Here is a 17,518-nt window from a genome sequence, read left to right as displayed (position 1 = left end):
GGGGGTCGCTCCTTCCGGCCACCTGCCTGGACCCGCGATCCCCCCTGCCTTTCCCGGCCTGGCTGGGGTCTGGGGGGACCCGGGGACCCTCCCTGGCCCTTGGACTGCCCCTTTGATTTCTCCCCCGCACTGGCGTCTCGGGGACCCCACCTGGCCGGGGGGGCACGTCCAATTCCACGGGCCTCACTGGTCACTCGTTCATTCCCGCCTGCACGCGTTCGCGGGGGTCACGCCCCTGCGGTGCTCGCCCTCCCGGGCACACGCGGGCACACGCGGGCACTCGCCCCTGCACACGCGGCGCGTCATCCACGCCCTGCACCGTCCACCCGTCCCACGCGCAGGCGCCCCCACGCCAGCAGCTCAGGGGCAGCGTCCCTCGTGCATCACGCTCGGGAGCAGCACCCGCCCGCCCCCTGCGCCCCTCACTCACTCCCCCTGCACCCCCACTCGCCCCCGGCGCTGTCACCCGCCCCCCGCGCTCCCCAGTCACCCCCGAGCTCCCCCACTCGCCCCCTGCGCTGTCACCCACCCCCTTGCGCTCCTCACTCACTCCCCCTGCACCCCCACTTGCCCCCTGTGCTCCCCAGTCACCCCCGAGCTCCCCCACTCGCCCCCTGCGCTCCGTCACCCCTGAGCTCCCCCACTCGCCCCGCCCGCCGCGCGCGCCGCGCACCCCTCCAGCCCCCCCCGAGAGCCGCGCGCCCGGGCAGCCACGGCCTTGGCGGGCCCGCGGCCACCGCAAACACGGACTCCGGGGCCGGCCGGGGAAGGTCCAGCGGCCGCGAGGACAGCGCGCGAGGACAGGCGGCCGGGCCGCAGGGCGCGAGGGGCGGGCGGAGGAGCCGGGGCCGCCCCTCCCCGCGGCTCCCCGGCGGGGCCCCAACATCGGCGGGCGGCTGGCGCGGTGGGCGGGGCAGCGCCGGCGCCAGGGAGACCCCCGGCCCCCAGCACCCCGCCCCCAGCACCCCGCCCCCCGCGGCCAGGGCCGGGCGGGGCCGCGCTTCCGGCGAGCGGCCAATCGCGGGGCGCGGGGCGTCTCCGGCCGGCGCTGGTCGGAGGCTGCCGGGGCGCGGAGGAGGTGCCCGGGGGGGGGCGCTGGGGGCGCTGGGGCTGGGAAGGGGTGGCGTGCGCGCGGGGGTTTTGGGGTGCTGGGGACCACGAGCTGCCGGCGCTCGCAGAAGGTGCGGGGGGCGTGCCCGGGGCGGGGCGCACAGAGTCTCTCGAGGGCGGAGGAGGGGCGGGGCGCATGGGGGTGCCTGGGGCGTGGAGGCGCGGGGCACTGCGGGGTGGGGGCCTGAGGGGCCCCCTGGGCGCGGGGGAGGGGCGGGGCCGCAGGTCAGCGGGGCGCGGGCGGGGGGGGCGCGGGCTGGAGGCGGCCGGAGCGCGCAGGAGCCGCGGGGAGCGCGGGGCGCCGGGCCAGAGGCCGGTTGGGGATCACCCCGGAGCGCGCAGGCGGTGCGGGGCGCTGGGGAGTGGGGTGTCCCTGGGCGCGGGGCCAGAGTGGGGCAGGGGCTGCCCGCGGGAGGGGCGGGGCTCCGCGGTGCGGGCGCCCAAGGCTGGGGAGCCGCCTCGGAGTCCTGGGGTTCGGGGGGCGGGGCTGGCAGGCTGCCCGCATGTGGAAAAGGAGCAGCGGGGCGCTGCACCCCAGGGCACGCGCGGGGACCACCCGGCCGAGGCCTCCCCGGCGCGCGGGTTCACTGGGCGCAAGTTTCTCTGGGGCGCGCGGGGATCGAGGGGCGCCAGGCCCGAGGACTGAGGCTGCCCCGGGGCGCAGAGAGTAGCCGGGGCGCGTGGGGCGCGCGGGGCGTGTGGACGAGCCCGACCTGTTCCCCGCAGGCCGGAGCTGCGCGCGGGTCCCTGGAGACGCCTCTTCGGGGCTGCTCGTGGCCGGAGCGGGCGCACCCCTGGGCGCAGAGCCGCGCGGGCCTCCCCCCGCGCCCTGGACCATGTCGGGTGAGTGGAAGAAGCCTCGGCTTCGGCGTCTGCGCGCCCAGTGCGAAATGGATCCGCGCGCCCCGAGACCCTGCTCCGCGCACACAGCTGCTGCCAGGCGCCCCCAAACCCAGCCTCCCCCGAGCTGGGTCTCAGTGCGGGTCGTTGGCTTTTCCGGCTGGAGCTGGGTGGGGCGCCCGTTGGGGATCAGGGGGCGCCCCGGGGCCATCCGTTCCCACCTGTTCAGCAGCAGCTGGGCGCTTCAGTGGCCACCTCCAGGCGACAGGGTGAACAGGAGACGGAGAAGCTGGCGCCCCAGCTCTGGGGACGGCCCCCTCCACCCCCTGAGGTCCAGGCACTGCAGAATCCCCTTCCCAGCTAAGCTCCGGGCTCATCCCAAAGGGCTTGGGGTGTCCAGGTGGGTGCTGGCTCGGACCTCGAACCAAGCTTGGGCTCCGGCAAGTGTCCTGGCCAAGGGGGGGACCCCGCCCCAGAGGACGATGCCCCTCTGGCACCACCCAGCCTGGCCCCCCATCCTGGGAGGCTGTGGGCAGATCCTGGCCATGGCTGCCCCTCGGGGCAGAAAGGGCCGTTTTCCTGCTGGGGTCGTGTTTGGGGAAGCCGAGAAGTGTGGGGCCCGAGCGGAACCCCTCTGGCCCCGGCCCCGGGCTCACACAAAGGCCACATTCAGACGGGCTGGCTCCGCAGCCTGGAATGTGCTGGACGCCTGGACGCCGGTCCCTGCGGGGACAAAGCACCTTTGAGTGGGACGCGGGCGTGTGCCGGGCGCTGGGCGGCGCGGGCTCCGGGCCTTCCCTGCAGGCTGGTGCACGTCGTTGGCTCCGGGGCCCGGGGTGGACGGGACTGTCCGGTTTGCCGGGGCGCAGGCCCCGGGCCCCTCCGGGAACCGTCGGTGGGAGGCCCCGGGTGGCAGCCCAGGCCACAGTGGCTCGTGGGTCCATCGCTCAGAGTCCGGCCACGTGGCGCCTGAGGACGGACCGGACCCCCTTCATCCTCGGCCCTCAGGCCCGGCGAGCCTCGGCCAAGGCTGCCCGGAGCCTCCAGGGTCTGCCCGGAGGCCACTCTGGGTTCCGGGAACCAGTCGGCTCCCGGCTGGGGACTGTCCGTCCCTGTGGCGCCCCCGCCCCTGGGGTCCCCCGATGTCCAGTCTGCCCCTCCTCCCGCTGCTCAGCCTGCAGCCCCCTCGCGCCAGGTCCGGCCGGGGCCCGGGGTATTTCCTGGGGTTCCCGTGGGAGCAGGAAGCTTGGTGAGCGCCTGCTCCTGGGGTGCCGGGCCCTGCTCTCCCCGGACGCGTCTCCTCCGCGCTGAGTGTTTCTTTCCGCTCCTGCGTGATGTCCGCTGGCACCCCTGGCCAGCCCAGGTCCCCGGACGCCTGCTGGCCGGCTGCCTGCCCTGGGGCGGGGCGGTTTTGGGACCCTGGCTCCCTGGGTCCTTCTCCTGAGAGGGGCGCTCCTGTCGCCCCGAGTTTGCAGCAGGTCTGGGGGAGTTTTCTGCGGTGAGAGCGCCATGAGCGGCCACGCGGCTGTGGCCGGAGAAGCCCTCGCTGCTGTGGCTGCGTCTGCCTCACTTAGGGGGTTCTCTTCGGTTTCTCGGAGCGCCTGTGCACACCTGTGTGCACCCGTGTGTGCTGGTGTGTGTACCTGTGCACGCCTGTGTGCGCCTGTATGCTGGTGTGTGCACCCGTGTGTGCTTGTGCGTGTACCTGTGCACAACTCTGTGCACCTGTGTGTGCTGGTGTGTACCTGTGTGCCGATGTGTGCACCTGTGTGTACCTATATTCACCTGTGTGTGCTGGTGTGTACCTGTGTGCTGATGTGTGCACCTCTGTGCACTTGTGTGCTGGTTATATACTTGTGTGTACCTGTGTGCACCTATGTGTGCTGGTGTGTACCTGTGTGCTGATGTGTGTACCTGTGCTGAAGTGTGCACCTCTGTGCTGATGTGTGCACCTGTGTGCTGGTGTGTGTGCCTGTGTGCATCTGTGTGTGCTGGTGTGTACCTGTGTGCACCTGTGTGTGCCTGTGCGTACCTGTGTGCACCGGTGTGTGCACCTTTTTGCGCTGGGGTGTACACCTGTGTGTGCCGGGGTGTGCACGTGTGCATCTCAGTGGACGGACGAGGCTGCCTTGTCGCTGCTGCGCACCGTGCAGACCCCCCGCCCCCAGGGTAACCTCTGCTTCCGTCCTCGTCCCCAGTGTCCGACCAGGCGTTCGTCACGCTGGCCACCGATGACATCTCCTGCCAGGGGGCCCTGGTGCTGGGACAGTCGCTGAGGAACCACGGGACGTCCAGGAAGCTGGTGGTGCTCCTCAGCCCGCAGGTGTCCGGCCTGCTCAGGTGAGACTGGGGAGGTCTGACTCCCTGTGCAGGGCCAGCCAGGCCCTTGGTGCTGAGGCCCCAGGAGGCCTGCTCTGCCCGTGGGACCCAGGCTGACCTTCGGGTGTAGGTGCTGACGTCCACGAGCAGATGGTAACCCTCACAGGTAGGTGGTGACCTGATTCAGGCTTTAGAGATGACCTTCATGCGGAGATGGTGACCTTCGGGCGTAAGTGGTGGCCTTCAGGCATAGCTGGCTGGACAGATGGGTGGATGGGTGGATGGATGGACGGAGAGGTGAACGGATGGAGAGATGGAGTGATGATGGATGGATGATGAATGGATGGGCATGGCTGATGACCTTCACACCTAGGTGGGTGGTGACCTTCACAAGTAGGTAGTGACCTTCAGGAGTAGGTGGTGACCTTCAGGAGTAGGGATTGATTTTCACGAGTATGTAGTGACTTCAGGTCTAGGCGGTGACCTTCAGGTCTAGGGGATGACCTTCATGAGTAGACGGTGACATTCACGAGCACGTAGTGACCTTCACATGTAGGTGCTGATCTTCAGGCTGAGGTTGATGGATGATGGATGGTGGATGATGGATGGATGGATAATAATGGATGGATGGATGATGGGTGGATGATAGATGGCGGGTGATGGATGATGCATAGTGGATGATGGATGATGGATGGATGATGGATGGACGATAGATGATGGATGATGATGGAATGATGATGGGTGGATGATGAATGGTGGGTGATGGAGGATGGATGGAGGATGGATGATGGATAATGGATGGATGATGGATGGGTGATGGACGATGGCGGATGGACAGATGATGGATGGATGGATGGATGGATGGACAGATTCACGAAACAAAAGCAAAGCAAGATGGCGGTTAGCAGAGGGAAGCAGAAGGGGAGCCTGCGTAGTGGAGCCCCCTGGTTGGTGGCTGGACATGGTTGGTGGGCGAGGGGAGACACATGCAGTAGCTGAGGGGAGCATGTGTCCTCCCGCACCCAGTGCTGTGTTGGAAACTAGTCTGACCTCAAAAAAAAAATACCAAAAAAACAAAACCAGAATTCCGGGAGAGGACCCTAGATAATACAGTGCAGGATTCACCTTTTCCATATCCCGGTGGCGATCCCTGGTCACCCCTGTGCACCCGGCCATCACGGACCCAAAAAACCTGCCAACATCCGTTCCGGCAGCCGGACACTGGAAGGACCAGACCTCGCGTGGGCCCCGAGGCGACAGCTCCGTGGATTTCGCTCACGAATCACGTGCTCGGCCCCTCCTAACGCCGCGTGTTACGTAAACAAGACTCTTCTCTCAGCCCCGGGGGCCGCTTCACAAAATGGGTTTTCTCCTAACGGCCCCAGGAGGCGCTTCCCACGGGACTTGCCGGCGACACGGCGTGTTGCGTTCTCTGGCTATCAGCTCAGCAGCCCGGCCGCGAGGAGCAGCATGAACGGCAGCGGAAATAACCGCGCATCACGGCGCGGTCCCCTGGGGATCCCCCACCCGCGGGCGCTCCCGCTAGGTGGGCAGAGGAAACCCGGGATGAGACGCTATTTAACAAATAATTGCAGCGTGACGGCCGTGCGTGCCAGCTCCAGGCCCCGCGACGTGCCCGAGAGGGAGATTAAAATCCCGAAAGAACCTTTGCTCTTCCGAGCGCTTCGCGCTTAAAGCGACAGCAGAAAACGCGTCAGGCGAACGGAAGGAAGAAGTTCCTGAAGGCGACGGAACAAGAGAGAAACCCCGGCGGGTGATTTCAGAACAAACATCGGAAGTAGAAGAGAAGCGCCCGGACCAGACACGCAAATCCGGGCCCAAGACGTGCCCACGGCAGTCACCTGGGTGCGGCTGAGGTGACAGCAGCAGGTGCCAGGAGGGGCACTTGGCTGCCAGGGGGAGGTCGGAAGACGCTTGGTCCTGCGGGAAATGCAGATAATAACGCAGCTGGCCCCGGACGCCAGGACCCCAGGACCCCAGGACGTCCGCGGACCGTCGTCAGGGGCGACATGGAGGCCGTCGCCGGGAGCTCAGCGGGTCGCGGGCCGTGTCCGGCAGTTCTGGGCGCCGCCCCCTGAGTTGCTCACAGTGAATTAATTTCGACGTGATCGGAGCCACGCGGAGCCTGGGGACGTGGCTGCTGATTTATTGGGAGGGATGGTTGCCATCCTGCGAGCCCCGCCTGCTGGCGGCTTTTACTGTGTTTACACGGGGAGCAAAAGGCTTCATGATGCGGAGCAGCAGACAGGCCAGCCCCAGCCGAGCCGGCTGAGCAAGCAAGGGAGCTATTTAAGACCCGATGGGTGCGAGGGAGCCTGTCGGTGTGTCGGAGGGAGCTGACAGGCGAGGCTCTGCTTGTGAATGGGGAGCATATGGCAAATGCACTCGGGAGACTGTGATGAGGGGAGCAGGGAAATCTGCGAATCCAGCAGATCTCAGCCTTGGGATTGCTGTCGTGGGGCTGGCGGACTTCCTGGGGTGGCTGTCCTGGGTCCCGTGGGGGGCTGAGTGGTGTCCCACATCTCCATCCTCTGGACGCCAAGGGCCTCGGCCCCCCGAGCTACACACAGAGGTGGCTGCAGATGTTGGTGACTCTCCCCTGGGCATGGAAGCTGCCTGGAGTTGAGAGCACCACTCAGCTGCTGGTGCTGGTAGACATGTCGCCAGCAGAGGGCAGGGATGCGTGCAGAGTGGAGAGGAGTAGAGCAAATGGTGGCCAGGTAACAGGGGAGAGGGGATAGGAAGGTATTGATAGGCAGGTTGAAGAGTGATAGATGAGGGGTGCATGGATAGACAGCTACCTCCCTGCATGCACGCTTAGACGTTAGATGGCTGTATAGATAGGTAATATTTGGATGGATCGATGGATGGATGGATAGATGGATTGGTGGATGGATGATGGGTGAGTTGGATGTTGGATGATGGACGGATGGATGATGGATGGATGATGGATAGATGGTGGATGATGGATGGATGATGGATGGATGGTGGATGATGGATGGATGATGGATGATGGATGGATGATGGATGATGGATGGATGATGGATGGATGATGGCTGATGGATGGATGGTGGATGATGGATGGATGGTGGATGATGGATGGATGATGGATGGATGATGGATGGATGGTGGATGATGGATGGATGATGGATGGAGGATGGATGGATGATGGATGGATGGTGGATGATGGATGGATGATGGATGATGGATGGATGATGGATGATGGATGGATGATGGATGGATGATGGATGATGGATGGCTGATGGATGGATGGTGGATGATGGATGATGGATGGATGATGGATGATGGATGGATGATGGATGGATGATGGATGGATGATGGATGGATGGTGGATGATGGATGGATGGTGTATGATGGATGGATGATGGATGATGGATGGATGATGGATGGATGGATGGATAGTGGATGGATGGTGGATGATGGATGGATGATGGATGGAGGATGGATGGAGCATGGATGATGATGATGGATGGATGGTGGATGATGGATGGATGATGGATTCATGTGGATGGATGATGGATGGATGCATGGTGGATGGATGATGAATGGATGGATGATGGATGACGGATGATGGATGGAGGATGGCTGGTGGGTGGATGACAGGGTCTCATCCTAAGGTCAGGTCTCTGACATCCCATACTGACCATGGTGCTGGACGATACATGGTGTCCTGTGCTCTCTGAGGGGTTAAGCGTGTGGTGGGTTTGGACCATGGTGCCCGCTCCTCGCCCTCCCCGCCTCCCGCACATGCTGTGTCTTCCAGGGTCCTCCTCTCCAGGGTGTTCGACGAGGTCGTCGAGGTGAACCTGATGGACAGCGCAGACTACGTCCACCTGGTCTTTCTCAAGAGGCCCGAGCTCGGGGTCACCCTCAGCAAACTCCACTGCTGGACCCTCACCCACTACAGCAAGTGTGTCTTTCTGGACGCCGACACCCTGGTGAGCGGGGGTTGGTCCCCACCTGTCCAGGAGCGCAGGCATTCTTGTGCATGCTGGTCAGCGCCCACATGGCCCCCCCAGCCTTGCCCTCGCCCTGCCCATCAGCATCCACAATGCGCCCCCAGACCCGCCCTGGACCCCGCGGAGCCTGGGTGACCTGAGATGGTTTCTGACCAGGGTGGGTTTCTCATCCCCTTGTGCCGTCTGCACGAAGTGGGATAATTGGGAGACAGTCCATTGCTTCCATGGACATTGGCGCATGTGGCCTCGTGTGGACAGGACCAGCCCCCCGGCTTTGCGGCCCCCCGCATTGTCATTTGCCACATGGGACGTACCCTTGATGGCCACGTGGGGAGTACCCTGCAGGGTAGAGACCCTGCTGGCCACTTGGGGCCCTGGATGGCCACTTGGGGGTGGCGCTCAGGGTGGGGGCCTCAGTGGCCACTGTCAAAGTCAGTCGTCGGAGCTGGAAGTGCAGCCCAGGCCGGGTCCGTTCTGGACGTCGGGTTCTGGGGCAGCGCGTGCAGCAGGGCCAAGGAGTGGACGGTCAGGGCCGTGGCCCCCCAGCCACGCATGCAAGAGGCTCCCCAGAGGCGTGCCGGGCCGAGGCGCTCCATCCCCCGCTCTGCTCGCCAGGTGCTGGCCAACGTGGACGAGCTCTTCGACAGGGGCGAGCTGTCCGCCGCCCCGGACCCCGGCTGGCCCGACTGCTTCAACAGCGGCGTGTTCGTGTTCCAGCCCTCCCTGCACACGCACCGGCAGCTGCTGCGGCACGCGGGCGACCACGGCAGCTTCGACGGTAGGGATGGCTCGTGGGCGCCAGGGCGTGGGCTGTGGGCAGACCCTGCCCGGCCCACCCCGCGCCCTGAATACCGGGAAGGTGAGGGCCGCTAAGGTGGGCGTCGGGGAAGGCGTCGGAGGTAGCGCGGAAACACCCTCCCGCCGCGTCCCGGCGTGCAAAGGGGAGACCTGCTCTCCAGGGGGCCCGGTGGCCAGACTGAAGGCGGGTGGAGCAGAAACTGAGTATTTGATGGACCGGGCAGTAGCCGGGACAGCGCTGGTGGTCAGTTTAGTGAAAATGCAGCCCGGGTGAGGCGCCTGGCTGGGGGCGGGGCGGGGGGCGCAGGCAACGCCTCCGATGTCGGCACAGCCTGGTTGGCTTCTCCGTGGGGATCTGGAGCGGGCGGGTCCTGGGGGTCCACACCCTTGAGGCCGTCTCTACCGAGCAGAGGGACATGGAGCGGGGGACCTCGGACGCGAGGGTTCTCCTTGCCATTCACGCTGGTCCCCGTCCCGCCCGCCGGGCTCCCCGCTCACCTCTCCCGCCTCTGCAGGGGGCGACCAGGGCCTGCTGAACAGCTTCTTCAGCGGCTGGCCGACGGCGGACATCCACACGCACCTGCCCTTCGTGTACAACCTGAGCAGCAGCTCCGCCTACACCTACGGCCCGGCCTTCCAAAGGTGGGTTCCCCGCTGGGCTGGGGCCTTTGGGCCCGTCCGGAGCCTCCTCGTGCCGGACCCGTGTCGGCTTTTGCTCCGTCGGGGAGCGAGGACACCCCCTGGCCGGCATGTTGCTTACGTGGCAGGTGACCTGGGCACAGAGTATTGACGGTCGTGGTTCCCCAAGGGTTGTCCGGAGCACCCCCAGGGCTCCCCCGAGACTCTTTCCAGCCAAAACAGGTGAAAAGATGTCGCCCCTTTCACTTTTCCTCATTTGGACTTTCCAGAAACCGTTCGGGGGAGCAGAGGCAGCTCCGCGTCTGCTCTTGTGGGCGCATCTGTCCATCCGGGTGCCGAGATAGGGTCTCTCCAAGGATGTTTTGGGGGGAAAACTGGTGGTTTTTCTCATGAAAAACAGGCAATTTATTCCTTTAGGCTCCGTTACTGTGCGATCTTAGCCTGTGGATTTTTTTTTGATGCACCGATACGGACATTTTCTCACTTTCCATTTCTGATTTTCTTTGAAGATTGATTTATTGATGCATACAAGAGTGGGGGTGCAGGCCGGAGGTGCGGGGGGGTGAGAGGACTCCCCAGAGACCGAGCGGGGAGCAGAACAGGTGCATCTACTGAAATCCACTGCTGAGGGGAGCAGTGGGAGCCCGGAGAGGTCTGCCGCGCCATGAGGGTAGCCCGCTGGCCTGGGCTGGAACTCATAGGTTGCGTCTTAACCCCTTGCACCCCCAAAGAGGCCCCAGGATCATGTATCTTGGCGTAGAAAAGGAGCCCCTGGAAACTTTGTCCCCAACAAAAGGTCTTGAAGCCAAACAAACACCAGGCAACGTGGCTGCCATTCCGCTCCCAGGGGCCTGAGCGCGAGTCTTTCCGGCACCTTCCGGCATCTTCCGAGCGCGGCCAACTTGCCCGCGGCTGCAACCCTCTCTCTCTCTTGCCAGGTTCGGCTCCTGTGCCAAGGTCGTGCGCTTCCTGGGCCCCACCAAGCCCTGGAACTACAGGTTCAACGCGCAGACCGGCTCCGTGGAGGACGGCCTGGGGCTGGCCGGCCGGCACCAGCTGGCCTTCCTCAACCTCTGGTGGAGAACCTACCAGCGCGCCGTCCTGCCGCTCTACCAGCGGCTCCGGGACGAGGACGAGGGCCCGTGTCCGGCCCCCACGGTAAGTGGGTGCAGCCTGGGAAGCCACGCGTGGACCTTGGGGGTCCGTGGCCAGCCGCCCCGTCCACGTCCAGCCCCTTGGAGGCTGCACGGAGCCGCGCAGAAACGCCGCAGGGAGCTCTCCGCCGGGATTGTGCGCCCGGCACACGTCCACTTGCGATCATGCGCGGAGAGCGCTCGAGGCCGTGTCTGAAGAGCGCGTGTCCAGTTGTTGGGTGACACCAGCGCGACACCCCAGACGCCCCCAGCGGTGCGGGTCTGCGGGAGGCCTCGGCCGCGTCCAGCCGCCTTTGAGGACCCGTCCCGGGAAGCTTGATGTTTGTGGACCGGGGTTTTTGCCTGTCGGCTGGCCAGCGCGTGCTGGCCCCCGTGCAGCCGTGATTCAGTGCAGGACCTGGGGTGCGGGGAGGATCGGGGTGATGCAGGGGCTCCCCGGCTTCCGGTAAGAGGCAGGCTGGGGTGGTGCTGCTGGCTCTGAGGACGGGGGACCCGTCCGGCTTCTTCACGGCTGGCACATAGATGGGCATCGAGCGATTGGCCAGAGCAGGCGTCTGAAAGGAGTTTAATCCTCCCCTGTCCACCTGCAGTGTCCGTGGGCAGACCCGGCAGGACCGGCTCCCCCACGTGGCCCCAGCACCTTCAGAGCTCGGCTGAGGCAGCAGCACTCCGAGGGGGTCGAAGGGAGGCGCTTGGGGGGTTGACCGGGGAGGCCACAGGACACGCAGGATCATGTTCTGCCTCAGGGGAGGGACACTGTCGCCCCCCAAGAGTGCCTGCACCCTCACCCTTGGTTCCCAGGGTCCCGAGGGCAGCATCGTTGAAGAGCTCTCACGAGACCTTGCTAAGTGCACCCCCTTTTTGTGCAGGTTTGCCTGAGCGTGGTTGGGGTGCCGTGGGAGAACTCAGCGCCCAGCGAGGAGGGGCGGCGTGCAAGCTCAGGGACGGCGTCCAGCCAGCCTTGGCCTGACGAGGAGCCCGTGGACAGAACCTCGCTGGTGGAGGAGCCACCGGCCTCCCCAAAAAGATGCCATTTCAAAGAGGTAGGTACCCGCACCAAGTGCATCCCCCGCGCGGGATCCCCAGGAGGAACCCCAACCTGAGCAAGACTTGGCTAGACTGGGGTCCACCCTGGAGTCTGGGGAGGGCCACGGGGGACCCCAGAGCCCCTGGGGGGTACAAGGGGTCTCATTTCTGACAGCCCTGGGGCTCACTTGAGCCCGGGAGCCCATTGTGCTCCAGTTCTCGGGTGTCTGCTCACCCCCCTGGAATCCTGCGAGTCCGTTTCCAGGCGCCCCTCGTTTGCAGAGCAAGGAATGTTGAAGAGGCTGTTTTGTGCTCTTGGGTGTCCGAGCGGGCGCTTTGGGGGAGCACCAGTGACTCCCGGGGGGGTCTGGGGGATGAGCTGGAACCCCACACTCGCTCCTCTGCCTCCGTGGGGGGCCTCATCCCTCCGTGAAGGGTCCATGTGGAAGGCAAAGCCGAGCGGGGTGCGTTTGGTCCCCCCTGGACCGGACAGCGTCCTCCTGCCTCTGGGCGCCGGCCCGCCCTGCCCTCCGTCCTGGGTTTCTGGGTGTCCCTATACGTCCTGTTAGTTCCGCTCCCCTGGACACCCCAGATCCCCAAACCCTCTGTGCAGCCCCTGCTGCTCTGATTGTGCAACGAGGCCGTCTCTTCCCGGCCCCGCCCCGCCCCGTGCTCCCAGGTCAGCCGTGACCCGGGCTGCTGGCCGAGTCCCCCTGCTGGGGTTTCCCTGCGGGTGTCCCCGAGACCCCCCTAGCGCGTGGCTGCTGCCCCACCGTGGGCACCGGGCACGGCCACGACCATCAGGGTGGAAGGACGTCTGTGTCTCTGTGTGTGTTGTGTGTTCTGTTGCGTGTGTGTCTCTGTGTGTGTGTGTGAGAGAGACAAGGGCTCCAGCACCCAGGACACCCCCACTGGGAGGACCCCAGCTCCTCTCAGCCTCCACCCGCTGGCCCCAGCACAGGCGCCTCCTGGGGGACGCTCGGGCTGCCCTGGGGTGTCCCTGGGGCATCAGCACCCCTGTCCCCGGGGCCCCTGGGCACCCACCGCCGTGACCGCCCTGTGTCCGCAGGTGGACCTGTCCGTGTCGGTGGCCGAGCTCACCCTGCAGGACCCGGCGCGCGAGCGCAGCCCCGACGAGGCGCGGCGGACGTGGGAGGAGGGGCGCATGGACTACCTGGGGCGCGACGCCTTCGCGCGCATCCAGGAGAAGCTGGACCGGTTCCTGCAGTGACGCGGGGGGCGCCCGCGGCGGGCCCCCCAACTCCCAGCTCTGCTTCGCCAGCTGCGCGCCCCCAAGACCCCGTGAACCCTCAACCAGCCGGCTCGACGCCCCTCGGGTCCAGCTCCCCAGCCTCCGTCTCCCCGCGCACGGGTGGAAACTGCGGGGGATCTGGGGGCCTCACGGCCTCTCCTGGGGGTGACCGTTGTCAACGCAGCGACTCCGGGGGACGGCGCACGGTGTCTGGACCCCGACGTGCCCATTTCGGAGACGCGGGTTCGGGGACATTTGGCGCCGGCGGGGCGGATGCGCCTCCTGGGAACTGCTGGAAACCGCGCCTCGCCGACTGTGCGCCACGTGGACAGCCCCGCTCGCGCCCTCGGCGCCCGGGCGCCCCCTGCTACCTCTGCGCCGCGACACAACCCCTGCGCCCGGGCGCGCTCAGCCCCGCGCCCTCGGGAGTCTCCTCGCCAAGCCTCGTGGCCGCGGGGTCCTCAGGCGGCCACTCACCCCGCGCCCAGCACTGGAGGCCCTGGACGCCGGACGACGGGTTGGCCGCGCGGGATGGACTTTGAACTGCTGGACTTTCGTGTCTTCCACGCGCCATGCTGGGAAGCAGAGGCGGGGCGGGACGGGCTGGGGAGAGGGTGAGTCCTGGGTGTGGGGCGCGGCCCCCTGGGGCGCTGGGCTTGGTGCACGCGGTGGGAGTTTCAGGAAATGCGCGCGCAGGGTCCCCAAGGGCTGCCGGGAGGCGGCGGGGCCCGTCGGAATGGCCGGGTGGGCGGGACCGGGGGCGCACAGGGTGCACGGAATCGGCCTTGGGGGCCTTGGGGGGAGGCTTGTGCGCACGGAGGGACGCGCGCATGGGGGCTGCGCTCCCCAAAATTCACGCGCATCCTCCTCCTAGGGACTGCGCACTGCAGGAGGGTGTGCGCCCCTGTGCGGGTAGGATGGGCGCGTGCGATTAAAGCGTTGAAACGGCGGCTTGGTCTCCTGGTGCAGGCGCGGAGGGACGCAGCCGGCTGCGTCCTGCGGGAGGTGTGCGGGCTGGTGGGTGTGGAGCGCGCGCAACCGCGCCGTGGGTGCGCAGGGCGTCGTGGCGCAAAGCTCGCGGGCAAGGTGCAGACCCGAGGCTGTGCGCGCAGCAGACGCCCATCTGGCCCCTCCTGCTTCTCCTGCCCCCTCTCTGGCTCCTGCCCGTGGCCCTGCGGGGTCGCTCTCCGGCGCAAAGGGCCACACGCTGTCCTGTGAGTCAACCCTGTTTTTTTCCTTCTTCCACCTCCCAGCATCCGGCTCCCCCTGCGGACTGAAGCTGCTCTGTCTCTGCACCAGGGTCCATTGCACCCCTGACCAGGGCGCATGCCCATCTGCGCCTCTGACTTATTTCACCGAGCCCGGGCCTCTCTGATTCCACCCGTTGGCGCAAATGGCAAGAGCTCAGCTTTTTCATAGCTGCGTAGTATTCCACACATCCCGGATGCAGTCAGAGGACGAGAGTTTATGCTCAAAAGTCTCCAAGTGGGAGGCCAGACGCTGCCGTCTTGGATTCGTGGAGGCTCCTGATGGAGGCCACACACCAGACACACCCCAAGGAGCGAACAGCCCCCCGGAGCATGAGGATTTATTGATTGAGGTAAATTGGTTTACAGGATCGTGTGTCATTCAGAGGTCCAGGGTCACCCGTTGAAGGAGTTGTTGCCACGACGCCAGGGCAGCCATAGTCCTGCACCATGGGCCTCTGGGTAGTCCTGGCAGCCTAGCCCCTCCCCTCTGTACCCTCCATTTTACCCTCAAAATTCTAGGTTTATTACTTGGCTCTGTTTTCTGTTTCTCTTAATTCCACATCTAAGTGAAATCACCCGTGTCTGTCTCCTCCTGACTCATCTCACTGCACCAGGCCTCTCCGATTCCACCCACGTTGCCGCAAATGGCAAGAGTTCGCCTTTTTCATAGCTGCATAGTATTCCACATCTCCCTCACAGACTCAGAGGATGTGGATTTAGTTCAAAAGGCAAAGCCTCCAAGTGGGAGGCCAGGAGCTGCCATCTTGGACCTGTAGAGTCTCAAGAACGCCGTCGGCGGCGTGGAGGCCGCTGTTTCTGTAAAAATCAAAGAACTCAACAGATTCTATGAAGAATCCAAGAATCTGAGGAACGCAGCCAAGGGGCCGTCAAGAATGGCTCTTATGTAGCAGCCGGTTTGGGGATCAAGAACCCAACTGGATAATCACCGGAATCACCTCATTACCGGTTTGGATGCCCCAGCCCCGATAATCCGAAAGTTAAGGGGACGGACGTATTGTGGAAATCGCCGATGACCCCAAGTCACGATAATTGGCAGAACAATCGCTGAGCTGAAATCATTGTCCATCCACCCACTTGTAAACACCACGTCATGATATTAAAATTATATGCGCAGATTTATCTGAGTCCGAAATAGACCTCGAGGTCGCAGTCAGGTTAGCTCAGGTGACCCCAAAATCCGCCCCATTTTCGGAGCACGACGGAGCAAGTGAACCGGGAGAAGCTTCCGTGAAGGGAGGGTGGTTCTGTGCCGGGGAGAACGTGCGTGATTCAGACAATCTCAGGACTCTTTCCTCCGGTGCAGCCCCGGCCTCTGGGGTGAGGTCCCCAAGACAGTGTCAGGACACCCCCAGACATGTGTCCATGGGGATTGGGTTCAGAGGGAGGCTGCTCCCTGACATGCTGCGGGTTCTCGGGGAGTCGAGGTCCAGACAGGATTTGCCTTCAGAGGCTTCTCCAGACAGGACTGCGGTTGTCTCTGCTGCTAGTTTGGGGGACTCTTGGAGTTTGGGGGCCACGTCCCACTGGTCCTGCTGCAAAGTCCATGCCTGAGCTTGGCTTCCAGGGGCACGCGCCCGCCCCACCTGACCGTCCTGTCTCTGACGAGGCCCTTGTGGAGGACACACATTCTCAAGGTGTCAATAACAGGCTCCCCAAGATGCTCAGCATCCCCAAGATATTCAGAACGGGCCCCTTTTAGAACAGGACCCCCAAGACACTCAGCATCCCCAAGATATTCAGAACAGGACCCCCAAGATGCTCAGTATCCCCAAGATATTCAGAACAGGCCACCCAAGATACAGTATCCCCAGGATATTCAGAACAGGCCCCTTCAAGATAGAACAGGACCCCCAAGATGCTCAGTATCTGCAAGATATTCAGAACAGGCCCCTTCAAGACAGGACCCCCGAGATGCTCAGTATTCCCAAGATATTTAGAACAGGACCCCCAAGATGCTTGGTATCTGCAAGATATTCAGAAGAGGACCCCCAAGATGCTCCGTATCCCAAGATATTGAGAACATGCTCCCCAAGATGCTCAGAACAGGCCCATTTGAGATAGAACAGGACCCCCAAGATGCTCAGTATCCCCACAATATTGAGAACAGGCTTCCCAAGGCATTCAGAAGAGGCCATTGCAGGGGATGCCGAGCCCCTCCATCCCTCTGCAGGGCCTGAGTGTTGTGTTTGAATCCCGCTGGGGTTGGGGCTCTGATCTGACGATGGCAGCTCGTCAACCCTCCTGGTGTGATTCGGGGGGACGGCTAGTGTGGAGGTGTGGACATGTGGACGGAATTCTCCTTGACCTGAGCCAGCACGGCTGACCTTGGGGATGGACGGTGTAAGGAAGCAATGAGGGAAGTCGAAGTGGGGCCCTGGTCCAGGCATCTCCCTAAGAGTTGGTGAGAAGCCCAGCTTCTGTGCAGACATGGGGGAGTCCCTGGGGGAACATGCTGGGGACTCTGGTTGTCCTTGGTCTCCTCTGGAGGCCGGTGTGAGGCTTCACCCGCCCTGGGTTGCTTCCCTCTGGACACCCATGAGTCGGGTGAGGCTGTACCTCTCCTTTAAAGCATTCTTACCCCCGTGTCTGCTTCTAGCAGCCCCGACTTCTAACTCACGAGGACTCACAGGCAAGGAATAGTACGCAGTCACGAAAAAGGAAGACGTGGAGGAGCAATGATTTGAGAGTGGAAATTATGCAAGAGCAGACCCCGATGTTTCGCCCTTGTCACCATAAGCTAGTCCACATAGTTCGCCACTTTATAAGGTTGTTCATGAAGCATTGAAACCCCAAATGCTGTAGGATGGATGGGTAAAATACCAGACTGGGGTGTTTAACAGGAGCAGGAGCATTCCTGGGGCTCCACTGTGATCCTCTTACTTCTCAGTCTAGACAACAGCCCCTTTGGGGCATTTGGGGTTAGCTGGCCTTGTCCTCTCTATTCTCCAGAGGATTGAGGTGTAACTGATAGATAAAAGGGTATAGATTCATGATTTGATAGACGTATGTGCCGTGAGATGACCAGAGAGAGAACTGTGTGTGTGTGTGGGGGGGGCAGGGGTGAGGACACCTAAGACCCGCTCTGAGCAGGTCCCTGAGCTCATTTCT

General features: G+C 63.9%; 1 protein-coding gene across 1 annotated transcript; it reads left to right on the top strand.

Moving 5' to 3' along the window:
- The first annotated feature begins 1,888 nt into the window (after nt 1-1,888).
- GYG2 (glycogenin 2) lies at nt 1,889-13,494 on the top strand. The gene is made up of 8 exons (XM_037512751.2): nt 1,889-1,953; nt 4,149-4,290; nt 8,075-8,249; nt 8,886-9,048; nt 9,584-9,710; nt 10,646-10,865; nt 11,731-11,904; nt 12,957-13,494. The coding sequence occupies exons 1-8, from the start codon at nt 1,947-1,949 to the stop codon at nt 13,116-13,118; spliced, it is 1,170 nt and encodes a 389-aa protein (XP_037368648.1). The 5' UTR covers nt 1,889-1,946; the 3' UTR covers nt 13,119-13,494.
- The last annotated feature ends 4,024 nt before the right edge of the window (nt 13,495-17,518 follow it).

Source organism: Talpa occidentalis, unplaced genomic scaffold, assembly GCF_014898055.3.
Source record: "Talpa occidentalis isolate TD23 unplaced genomic scaffold, MPIMG_talOcc4v2.1 talOcc4.15, whole genome shotgun sequence".
Taxonomy (NCBI): Eukaryota; Metazoa; Chordata; class Mammalia; order Eulipotyphla; family Talpidae; genus Talpa; species Talpa occidentalis.
Note: the sequence above shows the minus strand (reverse complement) of the source record. Positions and strands in the feature narration are given on the sequence as shown.